The 23,516-nt window shown below is 35.1% G+C and overlaps 2 protein-coding genes and 1 pseudogene across 5 annotated transcripts; 1 reads left to right on the top strand and 2 right to left on the bottom strand.

The window, feature by feature from the left end:
- The first annotated feature begins 5,514 nt into the window (after nucleotides 1–5,514).
- Nucleotides 5,515–11,393, top strand: LOC115981887. 3 transcript variants are annotated; one of them, XM_031104315.1, is made up of 9 exons: nucleotides 5,515–5,731; nucleotides 5,839–6,181; nucleotides 7,219–7,363; nucleotides 7,462–7,712; nucleotides 7,832–8,038; nucleotides 8,175–8,267; nucleotides 8,358–8,462; nucleotides 8,545–8,949; nucleotides 9,680–10,478. In XM_031104315.1, the coding sequence occupies exons 2-9, from the start codon at nucleotides 5,852–5,854 to the stop codon at nucleotides 9,749–9,751; spliced, it is 1,608 nt and encodes a 535-aa protein (XP_030960175.1). In that variant the 5' UTR covers nucleotides 5,515–5,731; nucleotides 5,839–5,851; the 3' UTR covers nucleotides 9,752–10,478. The 3 variants fall into 3 exon arrangements, with proteins under 3 accessions (XP_030960175.1, XP_030960183.1, XP_030960190.1); XM_031104323.1 differs by having other exon boundaries at nucleotides 5,516–5,731; nucleotides 9,551–10,479; XM_031104330.1 differs by lacking the exon at nucleotides 9,680–10,478 and adding an exon at nucleotides 11,011–11,393 and having other exon boundaries at nucleotides 5,517–5,731.
- Nucleotides 11,394–13,552: 2,159 nt separating this feature from the next.
- On the bottom strand, nucleotides 13,553–15,980 carry LOC115950257 (annotated as a pseudogene). The gene has a single exon (XR_004083049.1). The product of XR_004083049.1 is annotated as a G-type lectin S-receptor-like serine/threonine-protein kinase RLK1 (transcript).
- Nucleotides 15,981–17,836: 1,856 nt separating this feature from the next.
- LOC115981863 (G-type lectin S-receptor-like serine/threonine-protein kinase RLK1) lies at nucleotides 17,837–20,617 on the bottom strand. Its single transcript, XM_031104279.1, has one exon. The coding sequence runs from the start codon at nucleotides 20,451–20,453 to the stop codon at nucleotides 18,024–18,026; it is 2,430 nt and encodes an 809-aa protein (XP_030960139.1). The 5' UTR covers nucleotides 20,454–20,617; the 3' UTR covers nucleotides 17,837–18,023.
- Between the last annotated feature and the right edge of the window lie 2,899 nt (nucleotides 20,618–23,516).

Here is a 23,516-nt window from a genome sequence, read left to right as displayed (position 1 = left end):
TACACGACATCCATTACAAGTCTAGGAGAAACACCTAGCAATAGTTATCTAAGTCTAGGCCCGCACCTTGAAATATTTTACAAAATCCCAAAATATTATTAAAAGAATAATGATAGAGATATAAACTATTTTACAAAAATTTTTACAAACTATTGATGTTATGAGTGATTATTGGTAAATAAAAAAGTAATATTAATGGTGGGCCTAGATGAAAACCAATAAGAGGTTGGTTACATGAACATATTGTAAAAATAATTTATGTTTGTAACATTATTCTTATTAAAATTCTCAACTGTTATTTTTGGCAATATTTCATCAAAGCCCAAATACTATTTTGACAATATTCTATTTAAAACCCAAGTACTATTCTTGGTAATATTTTTGCAAAAGCCCAAATATTACTTTAGCAATATTTTACAAAAAAACCCAATATTATTTTGGCATTATTTTACAAAAGCCCAATACTATTTTGACAACATTTTATCAAAAACCCAAAACTATTAATTTTTGGGCAAAAAATTATTCCATGAAAGTCCAAATATTATTTAGCAAAAATATTAAATTATGCTTAAAGTCCAAATTTAATAATCTTTGGCAACAAAATATTTTGACATATTAAATTCCCTAGCAAATATACAAACTCATGGGAGATATAAATAATTTATGACATATTACTTATCTCATAAAACTATTTATTCTACAAAATTTATGGGAATATTATCCACAAGAAATTACGATTACATTACATCAATAAAAAGAAGTTTTTGGAATTACTACTAAACAACTCATTACCTTACTAAAAATCATTTGATTCATGAACCAAGCACATGAACCCTAATGGGGAAACCTAAGGAAATGTGGTTTGAAGGACACCAAGGGGATCCCTAACAGAGTTTTCAACAAGGGGCTCGAAGATTGACACTTGGCTTGGAGTGACATAATCTGCCTTAGGAACTCTAATACTAGTTACAAATAACCAAAATCATTAGCCCTAATATATGATCTAATCTCATTGTCTGAGGACAATCCAACATTTAATTCTAAGTTAAAACCTTCAGCTGATATTACCTGAAACAACAAATACTTTTTAAAGCTGGACATACCATTGAACAGAGTATCTACATCTCTAAAGTCATTATCGAAAGGGCCCATTGACAGATAATCTTCCATTATAATAACATGAGGGAAAAATTCTATAGTCACAAATACATTATAGCCTTCAATTATAAAACAATAGACAAATTCTATAGGATCCATTATGACAAATGATGGAGAAAGCTTAGTATGAGATGAAGGGAGAGAGAGATTCCAACTAGTATAAAAAGATCACTTTTATGCCAAGGTATGCTCATAATAGTTGTATGTGTAGTGAGTAGTAGGGATCATTTTGGTAGTATGAATGAGTAGTGAGAGAATATTTAGCTATGTTGCTGTAATTTTCTGCTCCAAGATGGATAAGTATTTATAAGTAGTAGTGTGAGGGTATTTATAATCTAAGGATTGAAGAGCTTCGTTACTAACTTGAGAACTTAGAACCTCTGAACCTCATTAAAGAGCTAAGAAGATAATTAGAGCACGAGAATAATTAGAGAAGCTATGAGAGATTAGTCATTCTCTTGTGGTATGGTTTGTCTTGGTGTGTTGATGAGGGACTCTATTTATAACTGAGTTTAAGGGGGTATTTAGCAAAAAATCTCAGCTAAAATCTGTCCCAATTAGCAATAAATTTTCAGAAAATCCATCCTAGGATTTGGCCAAGAATGGTATGTCCAGCTTTAAGAAGTAATTGCTATTTCAGGTAATGTTAGCTAGAGGTTCTGACTTAGCATTAAATGCTGGATTGTCCTCAGCCAATGAGATTAGAGTATGTATTAGGGCTACTGATCTTGGTTATCTATTGCTAGTATCAGAGTTTCTAGGGTAGATTGTGTCACTCAAAGCCAAGAGTCAATCTTGGAGACCCTTGTTGGAAACTCTGTTGGAGATCTCCTTGGTGCCTTACAAATCACATTTCCGTAAATTTCCCCCATTAAGGTTCATATGCTTGGTTTATGAACCAAATAATACATATTTTTAGTAAGGTAATGAGCTGTTTAGTAGTAATTCCAAAAACTTCGAAGGTATGGTTATTGCTTTCCTTAGCCTCTTGATCGAATTTATTAGAAAAGAGAGAAGAGGTGGCTAACTTTGGCCTTCACGCATTAGCACAACCTTCACGTTTTGTCGATCATCAAGAAATCAACTTGCCAAGGAAGGGTTTAAGCTTAGCTTGACATATGTCCCCCTCTAACCTAATTTGACAAGCTGAAGGTGATTGTAGTGGGTCCCAACTGTCAGTCTAGATGTGCTGAAACTGGATTGTAATTGGCTTAACAATTTTAGTCACCCACATGAGCTTTAGTTGCTAAGATTTGGCACTTGGGCTGGATTATTTTGGTTGGGCCTTGTCATTAAGCTCTTGGGCTTGCATGTCTTTGCAAAATAAATTATCTTGCCATGAGTTTGTAATATACATGGGCTTTTATAATTGTAATTTCTTATGGAAAAGATAAGTATAATTCCCATAAATTTTGTAGAATAAATGGTTTTATGAGATTGGTAATATGTCTATGTTTCCCATGAGTTATCATATTTTCTAGGGAATTTAGCATGTCAAAATATGTTGTTGCCAATGATTATTAACTTTGGGCTTTGAGCATGATATAATATCTTTGCCAAATAATATTTGGGCTTTGAGAGAATAATTGTTTGCCCAAAAATTAATAGTTTTGGTTTTTTTTTTTTTTAATAAAATGTTACCGAATTAGTATTGGGTTTTTTGTAAAATGTTGCCAAAATAATATTTGAGCTTTTAATAAGATATTGCAAAAAGTAGTATTTGGACTTTTAAAAATCTTTTGGGATTTTGTAAAATATTAATGCCAGGTGCGGGTCTGGGCTTTGATAAATATTGCCAAGTGTTTCTCCTAGCTTGTAATATGGTACCATATAGCAACGGGCTTTGTAAAGGATGCTATGTAGCAACGAACTTTGTAATGGGTGCTGTGTAGTAACAGGCTTTGTAAAGTAACGGACTTTGTAATTGGTGTCGTGTAGCAATGGGCTTTGTAATAAATATCGAGTAGCAATGGGCTTTGTAATAGATGCCGTGTAATCGGTGTCGTGTAGCAATGGGCTTTGTAAAGTGTGACGTGTAGCAATAGGCTTTGTAATGAATTTACTGGGCTTTTTGGGTTTTGCCAATGATAAATAAGTTTGGCCTTTTATAGAGATGGTATAATTTTGTGGCATAATTTTGGTAATAATATGAGAAATATTTGTGAGAGCCCAATTTGGGTAATAATATGAGAAATATTTGTGAGGGCCCAAAATAATTTATGGGGCTTATATGAGTATTTTTTTGGTGAGTGGGCAAATGAAATTAAGACATGTGGCATGTCAGAAAAATTGTCTCTCGACAAATATTAAAATGATTAATTCTCTCTATAATTTTTTAAATAAAAATCCTATCCTTTTTTTTTTTTGACTCTCTTTCATCCTATGTTTCTTATCCATAGGAAGTCTTCCTCCATTAGTAGCTTTTATTTATTTATTAGAAAAGCTTCATTTATTCTAGTCTGGATAGCAGGCAGGTCTAGTGGATGAGACCTCCAAAGTGGATCTTTTTAGGCTAATTAATTTATATAATGTGATCTACATGAAAACAAATACTTCCAAACATTATATTTCACCTTGGTAGGGGGCCTTTGTAACGGGTAGAGTGATCCAAGGTTACACCATAATTGTCCAAGAAATACCTAACTTGATGTGGAAAATGAAAGGAAAGCAAGGGTACATAAGTCATGACACTAAAGATTGACATGAAGAAAGCGTTAGATAAGATGGAGTGGTATTTCATATATCTTTTGAGTAATGAGGAAATTAGGCTTCTGTAAGGATAAATAAATGTATCTATATAGCTCCTTCTCTATCTTAATTAACGGATCTCCATTCAATCTAATCAATCTTGAGAGAAGCCTTGGACAGGTGACCCCCCATCCCCTTTTCTCTTCATCATGGGTGGAAACATAGGGTGGCCTTAATTTATTCTACCTCTAGTAATAGCCCAAACGTCAGTCATCTCCAATCTACTGATGGCAGATGTTGTGAAAATTAGTTAAGCTAGATTAAAAAATAGAGATGAGAAAAATCAATATAGAGAATTTGTGTGATTTGGCAATGTGCCTACGTCCATGAGAACAAGTAAATATCAATTTACTATATGAAAAATTAAGGTTACAATAGCATTTATATAGCATAAAATCCTACTCGATTCAAATCATCTAAATACCCTATACTATGAGTGAGTGTGGGTATAAGAGAGTTGCATAAAAGAAAACTTTAGCCTTAATTACAAAAATGAATGTTAAGTTTCATTTTAATGTTATAACTCACAACCAAACTAATGAATAAGTTTAGTTATTACATTACAACACATTTTATTCCTAGTAATAAAAATTACAATTCCTGTCGTAATTCTTATTTAGGTGTCGTTTGGATTCAGCGTTTTCCGCTGAATCCAAAGCTGCGTTTTTCCTTTTTTTTTTTTTTCCTCACTTCACGCGTTCCAAGGGACAACTAACACTGCAGCAACACTGTAGCAGTATTGTAGCAGCACTGTTCATCACTGTTCACACACTAAAAAATATTAAAAATGGGTCCCATGATACTATTCACATATTTAAAAATTATTTTGCTACAGTACTTTCAGTTTTCAGTTTTCAGTTTTAGCAACAATAAGTTCAATCCAAACAGACTCTTAGTGTACCAAACGTATCTTTAGTGTGCGAAGGCAATGTGATGAATGTGATTACCTTACTTTAGAACCATTCTTTTCAACCTTGTCAAGCTATCAAAAGTTTGAGCATAGAAGATACATTTTAACGTAACTCATTTTTCATCAAAACGCAAAACCAATACTATAGTTCACGTACTTGTATAATTTCTTGTATAATTTTTTGCAAAATACAATATTACCTGTAGAATGTCTTTACCCTATTTTTACTTATGATAATTGATATACTCTATAACAAAAAATTGATAATTGTTGGTTTATAATTATACTACTAATATAAATCTTATATTGTAGATAAAACAAATGTATACAATATAATACATTTTTTGCAGTTATATTAATGTGGCAAAAATTTTCACAAAATTTATTTTATACAATGTAATTTAATTTTTTTTTTTTTTTTTTTTTGAGAGAATATACAATGTAAATCTTATAGTCTTTTTTTTTTTTGAAAGCATAGTCTTATATTATACTAATATAATGTAAACTAATAATTTTGCAGGACAAGAACTATATTTTATATTTTAAAAGACCAGATGAGAATGCACTTTCAATTTTTTTTCAGTTACATTATTGTGGCAAAAGTGTAGACACTTGTTAGTTGTCACATTTATCATTCTCGACGTGATAAAGTTGGAACCCGCACTGTAGTCTGTATTATAGCGATGTACGTTACTTCTTTCATCGCGATAAATTGGCGATCCCTTAGCAACTTTATCGTGGCGATAATAATATGTTAGCTTAGCCCCGACAAAAAAGTTTCGAACAACGTTTCGTTCTGTTCTGTTTTGTTTTTTTTCGCCTTAATAGCTTTTCAAACCCCTGCAAATCCTGTCAGCTCTGAAAAACCCTAAATCCCCAAATCGGAAAATCCACTCTGATTCACTCAAATTAAAGGTAACCCATTATCACTTTCTCAATTTTCTCCAATACCCAGTTCCCCAATTTCATAAATTTTAATTTTTTTTTTTTTTTGGTTTAATTTTGGAAATTTAAAATTTTAGGGAGAGAGTGAAAATGGGTGAGGTGGGAGAAGAAGAAGTGGGTAAGAAGAAGAGGAGGAGTGCTAGAATATTGGAATTGGAAGGAGAGAAGAAGAAGAAGATCAAGGACAAAAAGGAGGTGAAGGAACAAGGAGAGGTAAGCACTAACAAACTCAAAGTGAAATCCAAATCAGAGGTTGAGGAGGGTCCTAAGCAAGACCATGAGGAGCATGAAGAAGAAGAGCAAGAGAAAACTGAGGAGGAGCAGAGTCCAAGTACAAGAGAAGCAGAAGAAGCGCCCACTGCTAATGAAGAAACGCTTGAAGACGTGGACATTGCTTTTGTTGCTTCCCCTTCACAACAGGTCTCTCTCCTATTCTTCATTTGTAGCTAGATGTTGTTAATTAGTTCTTGTTGTGTGAATAAATGATGGCTGTTATTCTATATGGGATGATTTCTACATGTGATGTTGATCTAGAAAGTGAAGCATTTACAAACTCTTTACCTTAAACTTTTGGTCACTGAGCACTTGTAGTTCTTGAAGTTTCAAATGAGTGCTATTAATTTAAGCCATATGATCTTGGCATCTAGCTCGGATTGTGGGATTGAATCACTAAGCCCAAAGTCGAGATCTAGTCCAGGAGCTTGGCTAGTAGATTGCGTAGAAGCCACAAAATATGAGAGAGAGAGAGAGAGAGAGAGAGAGAGAGCACATATTTGTTATTGGAGAAGTGAGAAATGTAAATAGCCAATGTGAAAATGACATGTAGCTTTCTTAGTTTTTAAAAGAATTTGGCCGGGTCGGGTTTACCAGTTTTGCATAATGATATGAAAACCTGACACCCACCTGAATCCTAGTGAGTCTTGATTAACAGAACCCATTTTCGACTGCAAGTGAACTCAGAGCCGGCTGTTTGGTGTCTGGTCGGATTGGGTTGGACGGTTTTGAGTGGTTCAGGTTGATATTGATGATGATATGAGTTATTGATTACTATAGTTTTAAGTGAGGGAGAATGGTACAGAGATGTGATATATTGAGGTGTTCTATAAAGTTTTGGCATCCATCTACTCATGGATAAAAGCCTTAAATCCTCATCATTAATCATCATCATAAATCTGTGTTATGCATGCATTGCAAATGGCTCTTGAATGCATTAATGAGCTGTTGCATCACTTTGTCTTGAGAAGTTCCATAAGATTTTTCCCTTGTTCTCAGAGGATGTGTTCTTGGCAAACAGATTCAGCATTTTCTCTGTTTGAATAAAAACTATCCAATTTACCGATTGCAAAGTGGCATGTGAAGCATTTCACATGTTGTAATAGGTTCAATTACAGTTTGTATGTGCACAGACCACACAGACACAGGTATTAAAGTTGCCATTTGTTTACACTTTTGTGTAGGACATTATGGGTGCATCACAGCCAGACCATACAGATGCTCAGTCTGATCAGCAACCTACTGATCCCTCCATGCATACACCCCTTCCTGCACAATCATCAGCACCTTCGGAGCTCTCAGTGGACACACTAACAATAACATCTGAAAGTATAAGTCCATTATTACAATATGATTAGTTTTGTTAATGCATTTATACTTGTTAGACCTTTTGAATTGGTCTAAGGTTGTGATGTTTAATACTACAGCTTCAGCCTCAAGCAGAAAGAAAGGACGAGGACCTGCAAAAGGCTTGAAGCTGGCTAAGAGAGCACAAGAGAGTACTGATGGGAAGTTGGACATTGAGTTCTCAGACAAGTCTAATTCAGCTGTGGGGCCAAATCAGCGGATGTTTGTGGATGAGGTGGTACAACAGATGAGAACGTATGCACCGCTTAATGTTAAGAAGTGGGCAGAAGTACCGCAGGAGGCAAAAGATAACATTGTTGCAGCCGTGTTGGTAAGTAAGGAAATATGTATGTATATATATGCGTGTGTGTGTGTTTGTTTGTGTAATGTAAATAATCTATTTGTTATTTTATTAGTTTGTCAATTGTATTTTATTTGTTGTCATTTTAGGGTAGGTGGAGAGTCCCAGATACGCCCTTGCGAAGAGCCAGCATATTACAGTTGGCTAATCGAAGATATCGGGGTTGGCGAGCAAAACTCTCCAAGGACTACAGTAAGTACGACAACGATGAGGATCGCAGGCAGAACCGACCCAAGGAGGTCACAGAGCAGCAATGGGAGTCTCTTATTGCATACTTTGGTACTGATGATTTTAAGGTAAAAATCCGTGCATCTTTTATATGCTATTTACTTTATTTTCCTCCTATTCCCTTAAATTATGTTTGCTAAGTTTTCTTTTTCATTCCAATTACGTACACTACGTTGACTACTTGAATATGTTTATCCTATGAAGACCATTAGTGATAGAAATAAAGAAAACCGATCGAAGCAAAAGACAGGTAAAATCACAGGAAGCAAGTCTTTTGCAGCTGTGAGTTATGATGCGGTGAGTAGAAAAATTAATGATAAAAAAGTAATTATTTTTTACATTTGTCTTTAATTTATTAGTTAATCTTTTATGTTAACTTGAATACAGCGGGACCCCCTGACTGGTCAGCAGCCTAGTGAATACAGGACATGGCTTCTGTGCCATCGTCATTCTGATGGTACTTGGAGTGATGACAATGCCAGACAGATTTATGTTAGTAAAAATTTTGTGTGATGCTTCTATTTTACATTTCTGTGTGTGTTCTACCTGATGCGTGTTTGCGTTCTTATTGCAGGAGCAAGTTAACGAGTTAATTACTCAGAAGTCTGAACAAGAGGGGGGGCCACTATCGTCATCAACTGAGGATGAATTGTTTCATTCAGTGATTGGTTCTAGACCAGGCCATGTACGGGGCCAGAGACATGGGTCGATCCCAGAGCAGAAAGAGGTGCTTGGTGAGGTTCAAATGGAGCGTGATGCACTTGAAGAGCAGCTTGGTGAGATGAAGTTGAAGTTGCAGGAGGAAAGTGCAGCACGGAGTGTGATACAGGCACAACTGCAGGCAGAGAGTGCGGCACGGGCTGAGATGGAGGCACGGTTGCAGGCAGAGAGTGCAGCAAGGACTGCTATGGAGGCACGATTGCGTGCAGAATTTATGGTTGCCCTCGATAGCCTACGATCTCAAGCCTCTTCTAGCAGTGTAAGTTCCAAAGTTAATTTATTTGGTTGATCTTTATATATTTAAAGATAGTTGAGGATAGTACTAATAAGTTAAGGATAATTGATAATATATCCATGTGCCAGAGGCATAAAATGGGTCACCTAAACCTTGGGTTGTCCATGGGCCTCAGATTGATTTGCTAAAATGGCTTGAACAGCTAAAGGGTCTGCAAGATACACAAGCAGACCGCATCATGCTCATACCAAAGTTAAAGAATGTTCTCACAAGGACAGAGAGTTAAGAATTCAAAATTTTCTTTCATTTTATTAAAGTGATATTATGAAAAGGGTACAGTATACATAAATGGACTTTTCCTAGGTCACCCTTATTAGTGTCTCTTGTGTTTCTATGCATGTTTATACACGCATAGACAGGCTTGGGAAAGAAATTGTCCCATGGTAATGGAACCTCACATACTTAGGAAACTTAGCTACCTATTGCATAAGTGCTTTGGGCAAACCACTAGACTATAATTATGTATTTGCTCAGAACTTGCAAAAACTAGGAAAAGTTTCTATTCTTGTGTAGCGTTGCCACGGATGTTATATTCCCTGATTAATCTATGAGGTCATTTATGAAGGGTGGGAGAGCTTCTCTAAGCATCTGTCTTTCGTAGTGGGTGAAGGCACTCGTATACGCTTTTGGCATGATAGGTGGATTGGTGATAATACTCTAAAAAATCTCTATCCTGATCTCTATATGTGTTCAGCGGTCAAGGATGCTTGTATCTCTGAGGTTTTGTGGATGCCAGATGGGGGTACTGTTAGAGTATGGGATTTAAGGTTCTATAGAGTTTTTGAAGATTGGGAGTTAGCTGCATCTTATTCTCTTCTCCAGCTTATCCAAACTCGCATTCCTCGGGGTGATAGGAGTGATACTCTTTGTTGGCGGTTGAAGGGTGATGGAAATTTTGACACCCGGTCTTATTACCATGCGATTCGGGGTGCTTCGAATTCTTTGTTTCCTTGGAAGGGTGTTTGGAAACCAAAGATTCCTAGACGAGTGGCGTTCTTTTTGTGGACAGCTACTCATGGTCGGATCCTCACTTTGGACAATCTAATGCTTAGGGGTCGTCCGTTGGCTACTTGGTGTTGTATGTGTTGTTGTGATGGGGAGTCAGTAGACCATCTTCTTCTTCACTGTCCTATTACTCATTCCCTTTGGACTTTTATGCTTCAGGCCTTTGGTATTCATTGGGTTATGCCAGGATCAGTGGCGGGTTTGTTATCTTGCTGGCATCAGTGGCTCGGGAAACATAATTCAGACATCTGGAATTTGGTTCCAGGGTGCTTAATGTGGATTGTGTGGTTGGAACGAAATCGTCGTTCCTTTGAGGATAATGAGAAGACTTTGGACGAGTTAAAAGTTTTATGCCAACGTAGTCTTTGGGAGTGGTCTCGGTGTTGGGGTTTTACTGAATGTTCTTCTCTCTCTGAGTTTATGTCTTCTCTTAGCTTAGTTTCCTAATTTCTTGTTTTGCTGTGTTGTTTTTTTTTTCTTCTTCTTGTTCATCATCATGAACAACTTGTACTTTTCTTTTCTTTTTTCTCTTTATTAATAAATTTCTGATTACCTATCAAAAAAAAAAAAATCTATGAGGTCATTTATAATCAGTAGCTTGGTTAGGCTCATATGTTTTGTTGATCTGATTCTGTAAAACATGAGATGAATTTTATATTGAAAAAAGTAATTGACCATTGAGCAGTTGTGTCCTTGGAGATTGTCAGGTAAACTGTTGACATAAAATAAGCAAGATTTTTTCTGGTCCAAGTATAGGTCACTAATCTTTTGTTGATCATTCCATTTGATTTTGAATTTTGAGAGCACTGCAGGTTCAGTTGTCAAATCAGATTCATTAATTAATTGCATTTTGAAACATTCACCATAAGAAAAACTTCATCTGTATGTTCATGGTCAATAAGGTTTTCTTGTATAATTAAAAATTGATCTTCGTTCTAGAAAGAGGTATAACCAACAGATGTGGAAGCTTAATTTTAATCAAATAAGTATTAATATTCCTTTTCTATATCCCCTCTTCAGAAACACAATCAACAATGAAGTAAAGAGACATCGTATCAAGATCTGTTGCCAGAGGAGTCTCTCTGCTTCACGTGCATTTGTGCTTGAGGAAACTTCCACTACTCAAGGATTAGAATTTTTTATTTTTTATTTTTTTTAAGTGGGTGAAACTTAGTACAGGTTTTCCAATTAAATTCCAACACATGGCTATTGAATTTAGTTGTCTTGGTTGAGATAACACTTTGTACTAAATTAGTGAATCATGTTCTTGAATTCATTTTAATTATAGCATGGCAAAAGCAAAAGGCGCAAAACTGATGCTATGCATGGTCGCCTAGATGATAGAGCTATAATGTAGGCCTATGACAAAGTTTTATTAATGCAGTATAGATGTTGTGTAATCATTGAAAGTGATGTGAGGGGACATATAAGAGTTGAGTTCCGTGCTGAGAATTAAATAATAGATTATTTTAAAAAAGTTTTAATTCTACTTTCATGAAAAAATTTAAAAAAAAAATTGTAAAAATGTTTTTTTTTTCCTATAAAATTTTTAAAAAAATATTTTTTCAACTAATGCTCTTAGAGTAGTTGGTTTAAGAAGTGAGTAATTGATATATCAATGAGTTAGTTTTTTTTTTGTTTTTTATTTTTTATTTTTTATTTATTTTTATAAGACAAATGGTCTCTCTCCCCAAATAGGATACATGACATTTACGCTAATGGGGTCAAATACTAATATTCTAGGGCTCATTCTTTCAAATATTAAGATAGGCTTTCATTCTTACCATGAAGACTGATGATTGGACTGACTGCAAACTTTATTGTGAAAATAGGTACTACTACATAGTGCATGGGTTTGGTTGAGGAGTTTTTTCATTCCAACCCACTATGATTGGGTTGAAAAAAAACCAATCAAACTCAATCAATCACAGGTTCTAACTCATCCCAACTCAATCCATGTGAATTGGGATGGCTTGTGGATTGAATAATAATTATTTTTATTTTTATAAAAAAATTGAGTATTAGAACAGCTCAATTATAAGATTATCAATACAAATAGTAGAAGATTTATAATCTTATTTGTGTTAGTTTAATGCATTAATCAAATTATTTTTTTAGAGATAATTACAATATGCTATTAACCCTACTGCTCAAACACTTTTTCCTTTAAACCAATTCAACTCAATCAATCAGAGGGTTCTAACTCATCCTAACCCAATCCATGCGAATTGGGATGGCTCATGGATTGGATAATTATTTTTTTATTTTTATAAAAAAACTGAGTATTAGTACAACACATTTATAAGATTTTCAATACAAATAGTAGAAGATTTATAATCTTATGTGTGTTGATTTAATGCATTAATCAAATCATTTAACCTCACAGCTTTAACCCTTTTCCCCTAAAACCCTCCAAACACTTTAGTGTATGGAAATGTGTCAAATTCAGCTACAATATCCTTGACAGTGCATTAATTAAATCTAAGCATAACACCAAACGAACACAAATAACCAAAAAAAAAAAAAAAAAATGACCTTACAAAATCTAAGCATAGCACCAAACCGATACAACTTTTTTTTTTTGAGAATGTCAAACCGATACAACTTGATTCTTAATAGTCCAAGCAAATGCTGAATTAAGGCTTCCCACAATATCATGGTGTCCCTGCACCATGATTCAAGTACGGTTCCATGAATATAGAAGGATTGATTTTCTGATTTCCAAAGTTGATTTATTTGCACGTTTTTGAAATTTTGTCCCCTCAATTCTATTGCATGCAGCAAGACATTGGCCAATATACCTATGGCTGGAAATATGGCTATTGAAAAGTAGACAATGTAATGCAAGCAAACGCGCATAAAAGTTCCATGAATTGTGACTGCTGAGTTGACTTTCATGTTCGTGCATAGTTTTGGAGAATGATTCAACACGGAATCGAGAAAAAAAAAAAACAAATCAAAGCTAAACCAAATATACATGAATTCTCTGTAAACAAGGAATTTGGACTTTTGGATCCACGCTAGACCCAGAGATACTGTTGCCGCCATGGCGTGATAGCCACGGTTTGCATTTATGTCCAGTATATTACAGAATTTGTAAACCTGTAGGTTTGACATCAATGAGAGTCACGTGTAGCTTTCACATCAATGAGAATCATATGTGGCTTTGATAGAGTAAAGGAAGCAAAAGCTAGAGTTGGAAGAACAAAAACAACGTCAAAATGCAACAAACTAGGAAAAGAGTAGACACATGATCACACAAGAAGAACATCCTTGCTAGCATTACCCAGTTTACAACATGTGACTTCTGGTTTCAAGTATGCTAATCTTCGTTTGAGCTATAGATGAATTTCATTAATTCTTATTGAATCTAATAATCATTTTTGAAGAACCACATACATATCCACTACAGCAATGTCCATTTGTTGAGCTCTCTTATTCATAAAGGCACAAACTAAAATTAAAAACAGAGTTGTCTGAATGGAGCACAATACGAACTTGACTACAAATCACTTCCCTTAGGAAAGATTGCAAATAGATAATACAAAGTGACTGTAAAGTTTTACAAACTCGTTGTAGTTGTAAAAGGAGAAGGACTTGGTGGAACAGGTACATCAACAACTCCTTCAAGCATCTGCATAACCTTCCTCATAGTTGGTCTAAGAGATGGGTCTTCTTGAATACACCAAATAGCAATCATGACAAACCTTTCTAGCTTCTCTCTGTCTTCCAAGGCCTCCATGTCATGTTCTACAAGAGCATCTAATGTTCCTTCTCTAAAGCAGTCATAAGCCCAATCAGTCAAAATTGCTGTCTCCTCTCTGCCAGATGCCATATCTACGCTTCTCCTACAACAAATGATCTCTAGTAGCATGACACCGAAGCTGTATACATCAACTTTAGCAGTGACTGGCATATTCCTAAACCACTCGGGTGCAACATACCCTTTTGTTCCTCTAATGGCAGTATTAGTATGACTTTGACCCATCATCAAGAGCTTTGCTAATCCGAAGTCAGAAATTCGAGCCTCGTAATATTTATCAAGAAGTATGTTCTGAGGCTTTATATCACAATGGATTATCTGGGTGCTGCACTCTTCATGTAAATACAAGAGTCCTCTTGCAATTCCAAAAGCAATTTGGATTCTTTGCTTCCAATTTGGTCTCAAATCTCCAAAAAGGAAATCTGCTCATGTGCCATTGCTTAAGAACTCGTATACCAGTAACCGTTGTTGCCCCTCTTCACAGAATCCGATTAGTCTAACCAGATTTTTGTGATGTGTCTTACCAATTATGTTAAGCTCAGCTTTGAATTCCTTGTCACTATCTTGTGCAAAACTATATAACTTCTTGACTGCAACAGGGATGTTAGAACCCATCTGGATTGCTCCTTTGTAGACAATTCCAAAAGCCCCCTTTCCCAACTCTTCCATGAACCCATTTGTAGCATCTTGAAGCTCTTTGTATGTAAAACAATGCAAATTTATATCCAAGGCACTACTACCTCTGTTAATTTTGTTACGTTTCTTCTGGTAAATGAAGAAAAAACCATAACAAAAAGCACCAATCAATATAAAGTTAACAAATACGGAAGAACCCAAAAGCACTGACCCTGGAATTATCAAACCGTCCTGGTTTTTCTTCTCTCGATCTGGAGTATTGTTTGGATTTGGGAAATAAGAACCAGGTATAGATATAGTGGATTTTCTAACCTTGATAAAAGCTTTCCCACTAAATTTGCCGTCAAATCTCCCATTTGAGAGTGGTAGCTTCTTCTTCCAACAGGTTTTATTTTCTGTAAATATTGCAACAGCACATATACAATCTTGCAGGCAAGAATTTCTACAATCCACTTCTGCAAAAGGCTCCAACCTTAGGTAATCTGATGTTGGCCAATCAGTATATGTTAGTTCCTCTACACTATAGATATCTTTTGTGGAACTAAGCTTATCTTCTTCACAACCCTGTATGAAGTCCGCTTTGCAGCTACTATACTGATCATTTGGATCGATTAAAGAGTACCCAGGTGGGCATTTACATGTTGGCCTTGAATCTTTGAGGGTGCAGATACTGTTAAACCCACAAGCACCAATACCACCATTTTCAAGAAAAATATCCGTGCAAATGTTTTCTGGTACAGACCAGACGACAGTCCAGCTTCCAATGGAAGTCTTTGGGTGAGAATATAGGGTGAAAACCCCATCAAAGTCGAGAGTGGCTCTATAATAGTAATCAGTTTCTGAGTTTACTACTCCCTCTCCAAGAACAAATCTTTGTTTGTTCTCTCTCACAATGTACATGTAGCCTGACTCGTTTAAGGCCAATTGTATACCAGGACTTGAATTATTATTATCACCAATAGTTCCATTTTTATAATAAGGAGGGTCATTAGCATATGTTGAGGGCAAGTTTATGGTATTGAGCACAAGATTCCCATCAAGAAGTCGTACCTGGAATCTTCCTTTGGAAAAGTTGGTCTCTGATTGTCGAGAAAAAAGTGACCCTTGCTTCATTTTCCATAGTCTGTGTAGGCAAAATCGTATCAGTAGGATTGTTGAAGCTCGACCATACCTCATTGGAGTTACTATCTTTGAGCACAAAGTTGCCTGTATCGTTCATAACACCAGAGGCAACATTAAGCGAGCTAGAGTTCCACAACTGTTGGCCTTGAGGGCTGGTAAGTACTAGCCCATTGTCAGCAGTTAGATTCACTTGTGATCCTCTTGGTGCAAGTGTTTCATTTGCATACCAAACTATGGTTTTGTCAGGAATCTTGGCACACCATATAGAAAGCAAGAAGAGATCTGTATTGCTGAGTTGACGAAAACCGAAGGCAAAATCACCTGAAGGTGAGAACCAAGAAGAGTTATCAGTTGCTGAGAGAGAAGCACCCAATGTAATGGCACCATTAGTTTGAGCAACAGTACTGTAAATTGGTAGCAGAAGCAGCAAAGAAAAGAGAGTTTGAGTAAGAGCAAAAGCTAAAGCCATTGCCAATAATTCAATAAACAAAATGGGAGTTAAGGTCAGGAGTAATTAGAGTGTGACAAAATTATATGTATAATTCATCAATCTTATAGCGAAACTCTTAGTCAACATCGACATGCAATGGTTACTATTGTCTTGGTACATTGAATTTTCTGGCAGTCAATGGATATTTCTAGGCACGTCAGTCTGTTTGGCTTTAAGGATGATTTGGTCACAGCCTTTCAACAAATTAAAGAGTCCATTCAAACAAGCAATAGCTCGTTAGAAAAGTCTAGTCTAGCTTCTTTTTGGGGTTAGTATGCTTTGGTTTAGAATTGGTCTTTTGTGATTGTAAAAGTCCGAATAGCGTTCTTTCAAAACTATTGCATCGTTCAACCTAATCTCAATCTCTCAAATGACAAGTCAGTGGCGCAAAAGTACAAAATTTGCCTCTGCCCTTTCCAGGCAAAATAAATGACATTTTATCAATTTTTCTAAACTAATTAGAAAAACACCCATTTTTTAAAAATTGACTTTTTCAAAATCGAGTTAAAAAAAAAATTCTAAAACCCTGTAGTGGCGTTTTAAGAAGCTTATAGTAACGTTTTAATGACCTATAGTGACGTTTTGTTACTCAATTTCCTGAAGTCAAGTTACATGCAATTTTTTTACCTAGCGCTTGAGTTAAAAAACGCCATTATAGATTCTTAAAAACGTCGCTATAAAACTTAACTTGATTTTGAAAAAGTCAATTTTTAAAAGAGGGATATTTCCCTAATTAATTTGAAAAATGAGGTAAAACGCTATTTATTTTGTCCAAAAAGGACACAAGCCAATTTTGCCCTTGTGCAAAAAGAAAACAACATTGTTTTACAATGGAAAGTGAAGTGGCATGCTTGGTCATTAATTGGATACAATTATTGAAGTTCTGTTTGCATGTACTTTTACATCAAATTGAATTTGCATTTCACATTAATTATAAATTTGAAGTTTGCCTGTTGGTGTGGTTTGCATCGCAACTACATGACTTTAAACACAGGAACCTTAACTTAGATAGGAAAGAAATTATAAATCACAGGAGGGTACCTTTATTTATCACCTTGGGTAAGCTAACTGTTTCTGTTGGAATTTTGAACTTCTGGGAGAGGGTGTACAAACAGTTGAAAGTGAAAAAGAAAAAAAAAATTATAAGCCCATGCAACATTTGCACAAGTTATTTTATGTTGATATACCCATAAAATTAACAACTATTGTCAACTAAGTTCTCCATAATTACTTATATATAGTTCAGATCGACTTAATATACCTCCATTTTTTCTTTATTGCAAAAGAATAGATAATTAATTGGACGTACTGAAACTAAAAAAGTTTGCTTTGTAGCTATAGCTTAGCTCACTTGCATCAAGTTACTGACCACAAAATGATTTAAGATGCAATTGATTTGGCAATATTATCAAAATCTAATATGTTCTTCAGGTATCTCTACCCTCATGGCCAATAGGCTATTTTGTAAAATTAATGTGCTTCAGATTTTCTTGTTTTCCTTGAGTTTTTAATTTTAAGTTGACCGAAAATGTTTTACTGTTTTACCAATATTTTACAACAAAACAAATACCTAAAATTAATGAAAATATTTTACTTCAAAACAAGGATTAATCTGTCTCAATATCATCGCAAGCTTTTTGTTTTTATTTTTCTTCCCTCTTTTTTTTTTTTTTCCTGGTGTTTGATAAGCTAATAACTTCCTATAAGCACAAACACAAAAGAAATAGAATACAACGGAGAGCAAAATCACAACCACGCGGGACAAGAAGCAAGAAACTCATAGAAACAAAAAACAGAACAGAGTTTATCAAACCTCTTATGAGTTGAAAACAAACTTTCCATAGGAATTAGTGACACTTTATTGATTAATAAACTTCTTCATATCTGAAAAACTAAGGAAACATATCTAGTGTCTTCTACAGATAAACAACTTGGAGCACATGAACAAAAATAACAAAGATCATTATAGCAACAGACCAAAAACAAACTCAACTACAAACAAAAGATATATGATGGCATGTACTACGACATAATTACTGTCCTACTAGAAGGACACGGGCAAGGTGGAACAAGTACTTCAACAACACCCTCAAGCATTTGTGTTACCCTCCTCATGGTAGGTCTGAGAGATGGATCTTCTTGAATGCACCAAATGGCAACCATGACATACTTCTCCAGCTTCTCTCTGTCATTCAAGATCTCCACATCAAGTTCAACGAGAGCATCTAATACTCCATCCCTATAGCAGTCATAAGCCCAATCAGTCAAAATTGCTTTTTCTTCCTCAATAGTCTCCACATCTACGCTTTTTCGGCAGCAAATTATCTCTAGTAGCATAACACCAAAGCTATAAACATCTACTTTGGCAGTGATTGGCATATTCCTAAACCATTCAGGTGCAACATACCCTTTTGTTCCTCTGATGGCAGTACGAGTGTGGCTTTGGTCCATCATCAAAAGCTTTGCCAATCCAAAGTCAGCTATTCGAGCATTGTAGGAGTCGTCAAGAAGTATGTTTTGAGGCTTTATATCACAATGAATAATCTGGGTGCTGCACTCGTCATGTAAGTACAAGAGTCCTCTCGCAATCCCGTTAGCAATACTGATTCTTTGCTTCCAACTGGGTTTCAAGTCTCCAAAAAGAAAACTTGCCAAAGTGCCATTGCTCAAGAACTCATATACCAGCAATCGTTGTAGTCCCTCATCACAAAATCCAAACAAACGAACCAGATTTTTGTGATGTGTTTGACCAATCACATTCACCTCAGTCTTGAACTCTCTCTCATTATCTTGAACCAAACTATGTAACTTCTTGACTGCCACAGGAACACTAGAACCCATTTTTATTGCTCCTTTGTAAACAACACCAAAAGCTCCCCTTCCCAATTCTTCCTTGAACCCATCTGTAGCTTCTACAAGTTCTTTGTAAGTAAAACATCGCATATTTGTCTCCAGAGAATTAACACTGCTCATGGTCATAGGTCTTTTGAGCTTCTTATGGTAAATGAAGAAAACACCTACACAAATTGCAACAATTAATATAATATTAACAAACAAAGAGCCACCGAGAAGCACTGACCCCACGAGGATCAAATTGTCCTGATTCTTTGGAAAGTGAGGACCCAGAGGCGGTGTGGAACTACTGTTTCTGATTTTGATAAAAGCCTTCCCACCATTAAGGCTGCTGTCCACTCTACCATTAGAGAGAGGTAGCTTCTTCTTCCAACAACTATCACCTGCTCTGAAAATGGTAACAGCACACATACAATCTTCCATGCAAGACTGTTTGCATTGATCTTCAGTATAAGGCTTGAGGAACGCGTAGTCAGCATTTGGCCAATCTGTATTTGTTAGCACTTCAAAATAATACAGATTTTTTCCAGGATCTTGCTTGTCTTCTTGACAGCCTTGTATGAAGTCTGGCTGGCAGCTGCCATACTGGTCATTTGGATCAAGTAAGGAGTAACCCATGGGGCAATCACACTTCGGCCTTTGATCTGATGATTTAAGGGTGCAGATACTGTTATATCCACAAGTTCCACTGCCTGAGTTTGAAACAGTAGCAAGACAGATATTATCTGGTATGGACCAGAGCGAAGTCCAGCTTCCATTGGCATTGGATGTCTTTGGGTGAGAATATTGGGTGAAAACTCCATCAAAGTTGAGAGTAGCTCTAAAATATAAATCAGCAGTTGAGTCTGGCTTTACCTGGCTTAGAGGAAACGTTTGGTTGTTCTCTCTCAGAATGTAAATGTAGCCTGAATTGTTGAACACCAGTTGTTTACCAGCAGTACCCGAATCACTAACACTAGCAACAGTTCCACTATTATAATAAGGGTCATTAGCATTATCCGTGGGCAAGTTTATGGTATTGAGCACAAGATCCCCATCATCCCGCAGCTTTAGCAGAAACCTCCCTTTAGAAAAGTTGGTCTCTGATTGTCGAGAATAAAGCACCACCACTGCTGATCTTTCCACAATTTGTGAAGGCAACAATGTATCTGTGGGATTCTTGAAGCTCTCCCATAAGTTATTAAAGCTGCTATCTTGAAGTACAAAATTGCCTGTGTTGCTCATAACGCCATAGGCTACAGTACCAACAATTGTATTAGCTGTCCATAACTCATCCCCTTGAGGACCAGTAAGGACTAGCCCATTATCAGCATCTAGCTTCACATTTGATCCCCTTGGTACAGGGTTATCTACTCTAGCATACCAAACAACGGTTTTATCTGGTATTTTGTCAAACCAAATAGAAAGAAGGTAGAGATCTGTCTGATTGAGAGGACGAAATCCGAAGGCAAACTCACCAGAAGGTGATAGCCATGAAGTGGTGTTGTCAGTGGCTGTGAGAGAGTTGCCAACAGTAACATTACCATTATTTTGTGCAATAGAAGAAATTGGTAGCAGGATTAGTAAGAAAACAAGAAGGTGAGGAAGAACAAATACCATGATGACTGTCAGAGTGAATTGGGTTCATACAACAAAAAAATAAATGGACTTGAATAAAATAGCCTAGCTATGATGAAAAGATAATCTACTATTGTTCATCCACACACACACACACATCTAGTACTGGTCTTCGTCAAGCAAACGACTTTGATTTGTTAGCTTCAACCCCGCTTCATTATCTGAAAAACGCTAGGACCACGAAAAAATTTGTGGGTGTATCGGATGACACGTGTATCAGCTTGAACGCAAGGGGGGAAGGCCCCCAAATTTTTAAAAACTAGTCGCTAACCCGTGCTATGCACGGGAAAGTTCAAGAAATTTATTTTAATATATTATATGTTTTTTTTTTTTTTTTTGCCTTTATTAAGCACTAATAAATAAAATTTGTATATTTGAACAAATAAATCAAGGTTTATAATAACAATTTCCACATTAAAATTGCAATAATATAATATCAAAAACTTACATACAAATAAATACAAAAATAATTTGTTTATGCTTATATGCTCCCACTTCTCATGGCTGGAAATCTTCATTATTGTATACAATTGTATCTTTGTATGATGTAACATAAAGTTAGAGCAACATAAAGTTGTTTTCAGGCCCCCGGCAGTGTTCTTTCTTTTCCATGGTACCCTAGATCTCCCAAAAGTGCAACTTATATGCCTTGAAAAAGAAAATAACTTATTAACTTCCTTGACAATAACAAAGACCACCACATGAAAATGTCCACTTAACAGAATAAGAATCATATTATTTAATTTCACTAATCCACCATTGAATTTCGTAACTCACATTAAAGATAACACCAAAGACTTTAAATCACATACAGTCCATCGTTTCCATCATGAAAATCAAAAGATATGATCATGTGGTTTGAAAATCATCTTCTAAAGCATTGCATTGTCAAATAAGAAAAAGAATATATCAAGCATTGAACACACACTTAAAATGGAATGTAAAACACTGGTCCTTTTTTAACTTGATAAGTGCAGCTCTTTTATCTAACTTCAACATTAAAATTTGCAAGATAGGAATTTAATATTTTTAAAAAAAAATTATATCCCTGAAATTATTATTTAATGGGCAAAGAGAAAGCAAAGAGTTAAAAAAATGCTTTCACATCTATCTTCAACATGAGTCTTTTCTACCATCCACACAAAGTCAATCACAAAGCTATCATGCATGAAAATGTTTGTGGAGTGGTCTCACACCATTGGCATAAATGATATGCATTTCAAAGTGTTTTGATTATTCAACCTTCCATCAAACCCCATCTATTCTATAGATCATCATGTACAATTCAAATTCCCATTCTCACTACTTTAAAGTAGCATCACATCAACAATAACAATATTAAAAAGTTAAGTGATATGATTATGAATCTTTAGTACTCTTCTCAAATACTACCAATATGCATGAGTATTCATTCATCTGATAAATAATTTAATATGCATATGAGTAATCAAGTCAATATGTGGAAACTTAATATGACATTTTTAATTTGGTATGTGCAAACATGTAAATATGACATTTCAAGTTTAATTTGCATTCAGCAGCGTGTGATTGCAGAATCCTTAAAAGTGATGTGCACAACTTTTCTTTTTCATTTTTCTTTTCCAGCTAAATGTGCATTACCGTTCTAGAATTTTTGCAAAGTATATTAGAAGATACTATAAAACTGGAGGAAAAAAAAAACCAAAAAGAAATTGAAAGAAGTTGGAAACACACAACTAAAAAGAACCATCAATTTGATAAATCACTCATTATATATTTATAAATTCATGATCAACTGTCTATTAATTGTAGATATCAAGAAGCCAACTCTATCTCAAACTGACAAGTCTGTCTTTGTGTGTTTAAGATTAGAGATAGATTTTTTATTCTAAGATAACATATCTACTCGTTATAATTAGCACATAGCTAAAAGGAAAGTCCAATTGTACCCTTATGGCCTACACAATCCTGATGAGTAATGCCTACTTAAGATCCAAAAAACTCAACTTCAATTTCTTTACAATTAAACCTAATAGTAATCAAGTAATTGAATAGCTTTGAGACAAAGTATACCTGTAACTGACAGTCTTAAGACCTGTAAAACATAAATCACATCAGAATATACCTAATTAATTATACAAAATGATCCACGATTAATGAATGCACATAATATCAAAAACAACAATGAGGATAGAACCTCTGTGTGGATGATTTGGAAATCCAATGGAAGGAGTCATTGCAATCCGTATCAATAAAAGAAATTTGAAAATTTAATACCCAGAAGATGGAAAGTCAAGAACAAAATAACCATGAATCAAAGTTGAAACCAACCAACTGATAAAACAAATAAAATAGCTATATAAAGATTCTTGAATCCCAAACACACTAAATAAAAACCCAAAATTATCTATAATTTGAATCCTACAATTTCTCACTGACCAAACAAAAATCATTATTATTATTAAATACCAAAGCAATAACACAAAAAGAGAGGGATGGGATGGAACATAAATTTGAACATCTTCTTTGAGCTACATGTTTTATGTTAATTTAAAATTTCTAAGATTCCTTGAATTTCATATGAAAAGATGCTAGTCTCACATCAAGGAATTTAGGATTTTGAACATGAATAACACAAAAAGAGAGAGATGGGATGGAACATAAATTTGAACATCTTCTTTGAGCTACATGTTTTATGTTAATTTAAAATTTCTAAGATTCCTTGAATTTCATATGGAAAGTTGCTAGTCTCACATCAAGGAATTTAGTATTTTGAACATAATGTTGTAATAATGTACTGAAAATAGAAATCATGAAAATGAAGATAACTCACCTTGCACAATTAGCTAATATTACAGCAACCTTATTTAGCTTGGCTGGAATGAAATTGAATTTCCACTAATACAATCCTAGCAACAGAGTATAAAATATTAAAATATCAGCAACTAAAAAGTTCATAGCTTTAAAATTTGGAGTTAGAAGATTGCATAGCAAAGATCAGCTGCTAAAAATAAAAATGCCAACCAAGAAGAAACTTAAGAGGGAGATCATCACTAAGCCGCCCCT

The sequence above is a fragment of the Quercus lobata genome, chromosome 1 (assembly GCF_001633185.2).
Source record: "Quercus lobata isolate SW786 chromosome 1, ValleyOak3.0 Primary Assembly, whole genome shotgun sequence".
Classification (NCBI taxonomy): domain Eukaryota; kingdom Viridiplantae; phylum Streptophyta; class Magnoliopsida; order Fagales; family Fagaceae; genus Quercus; species Quercus lobata.
The sequence above is the reverse complement of the archived record's forward strand: the minus strand, read 5'-3'. Positions and strand labels throughout refer to the sequence as shown.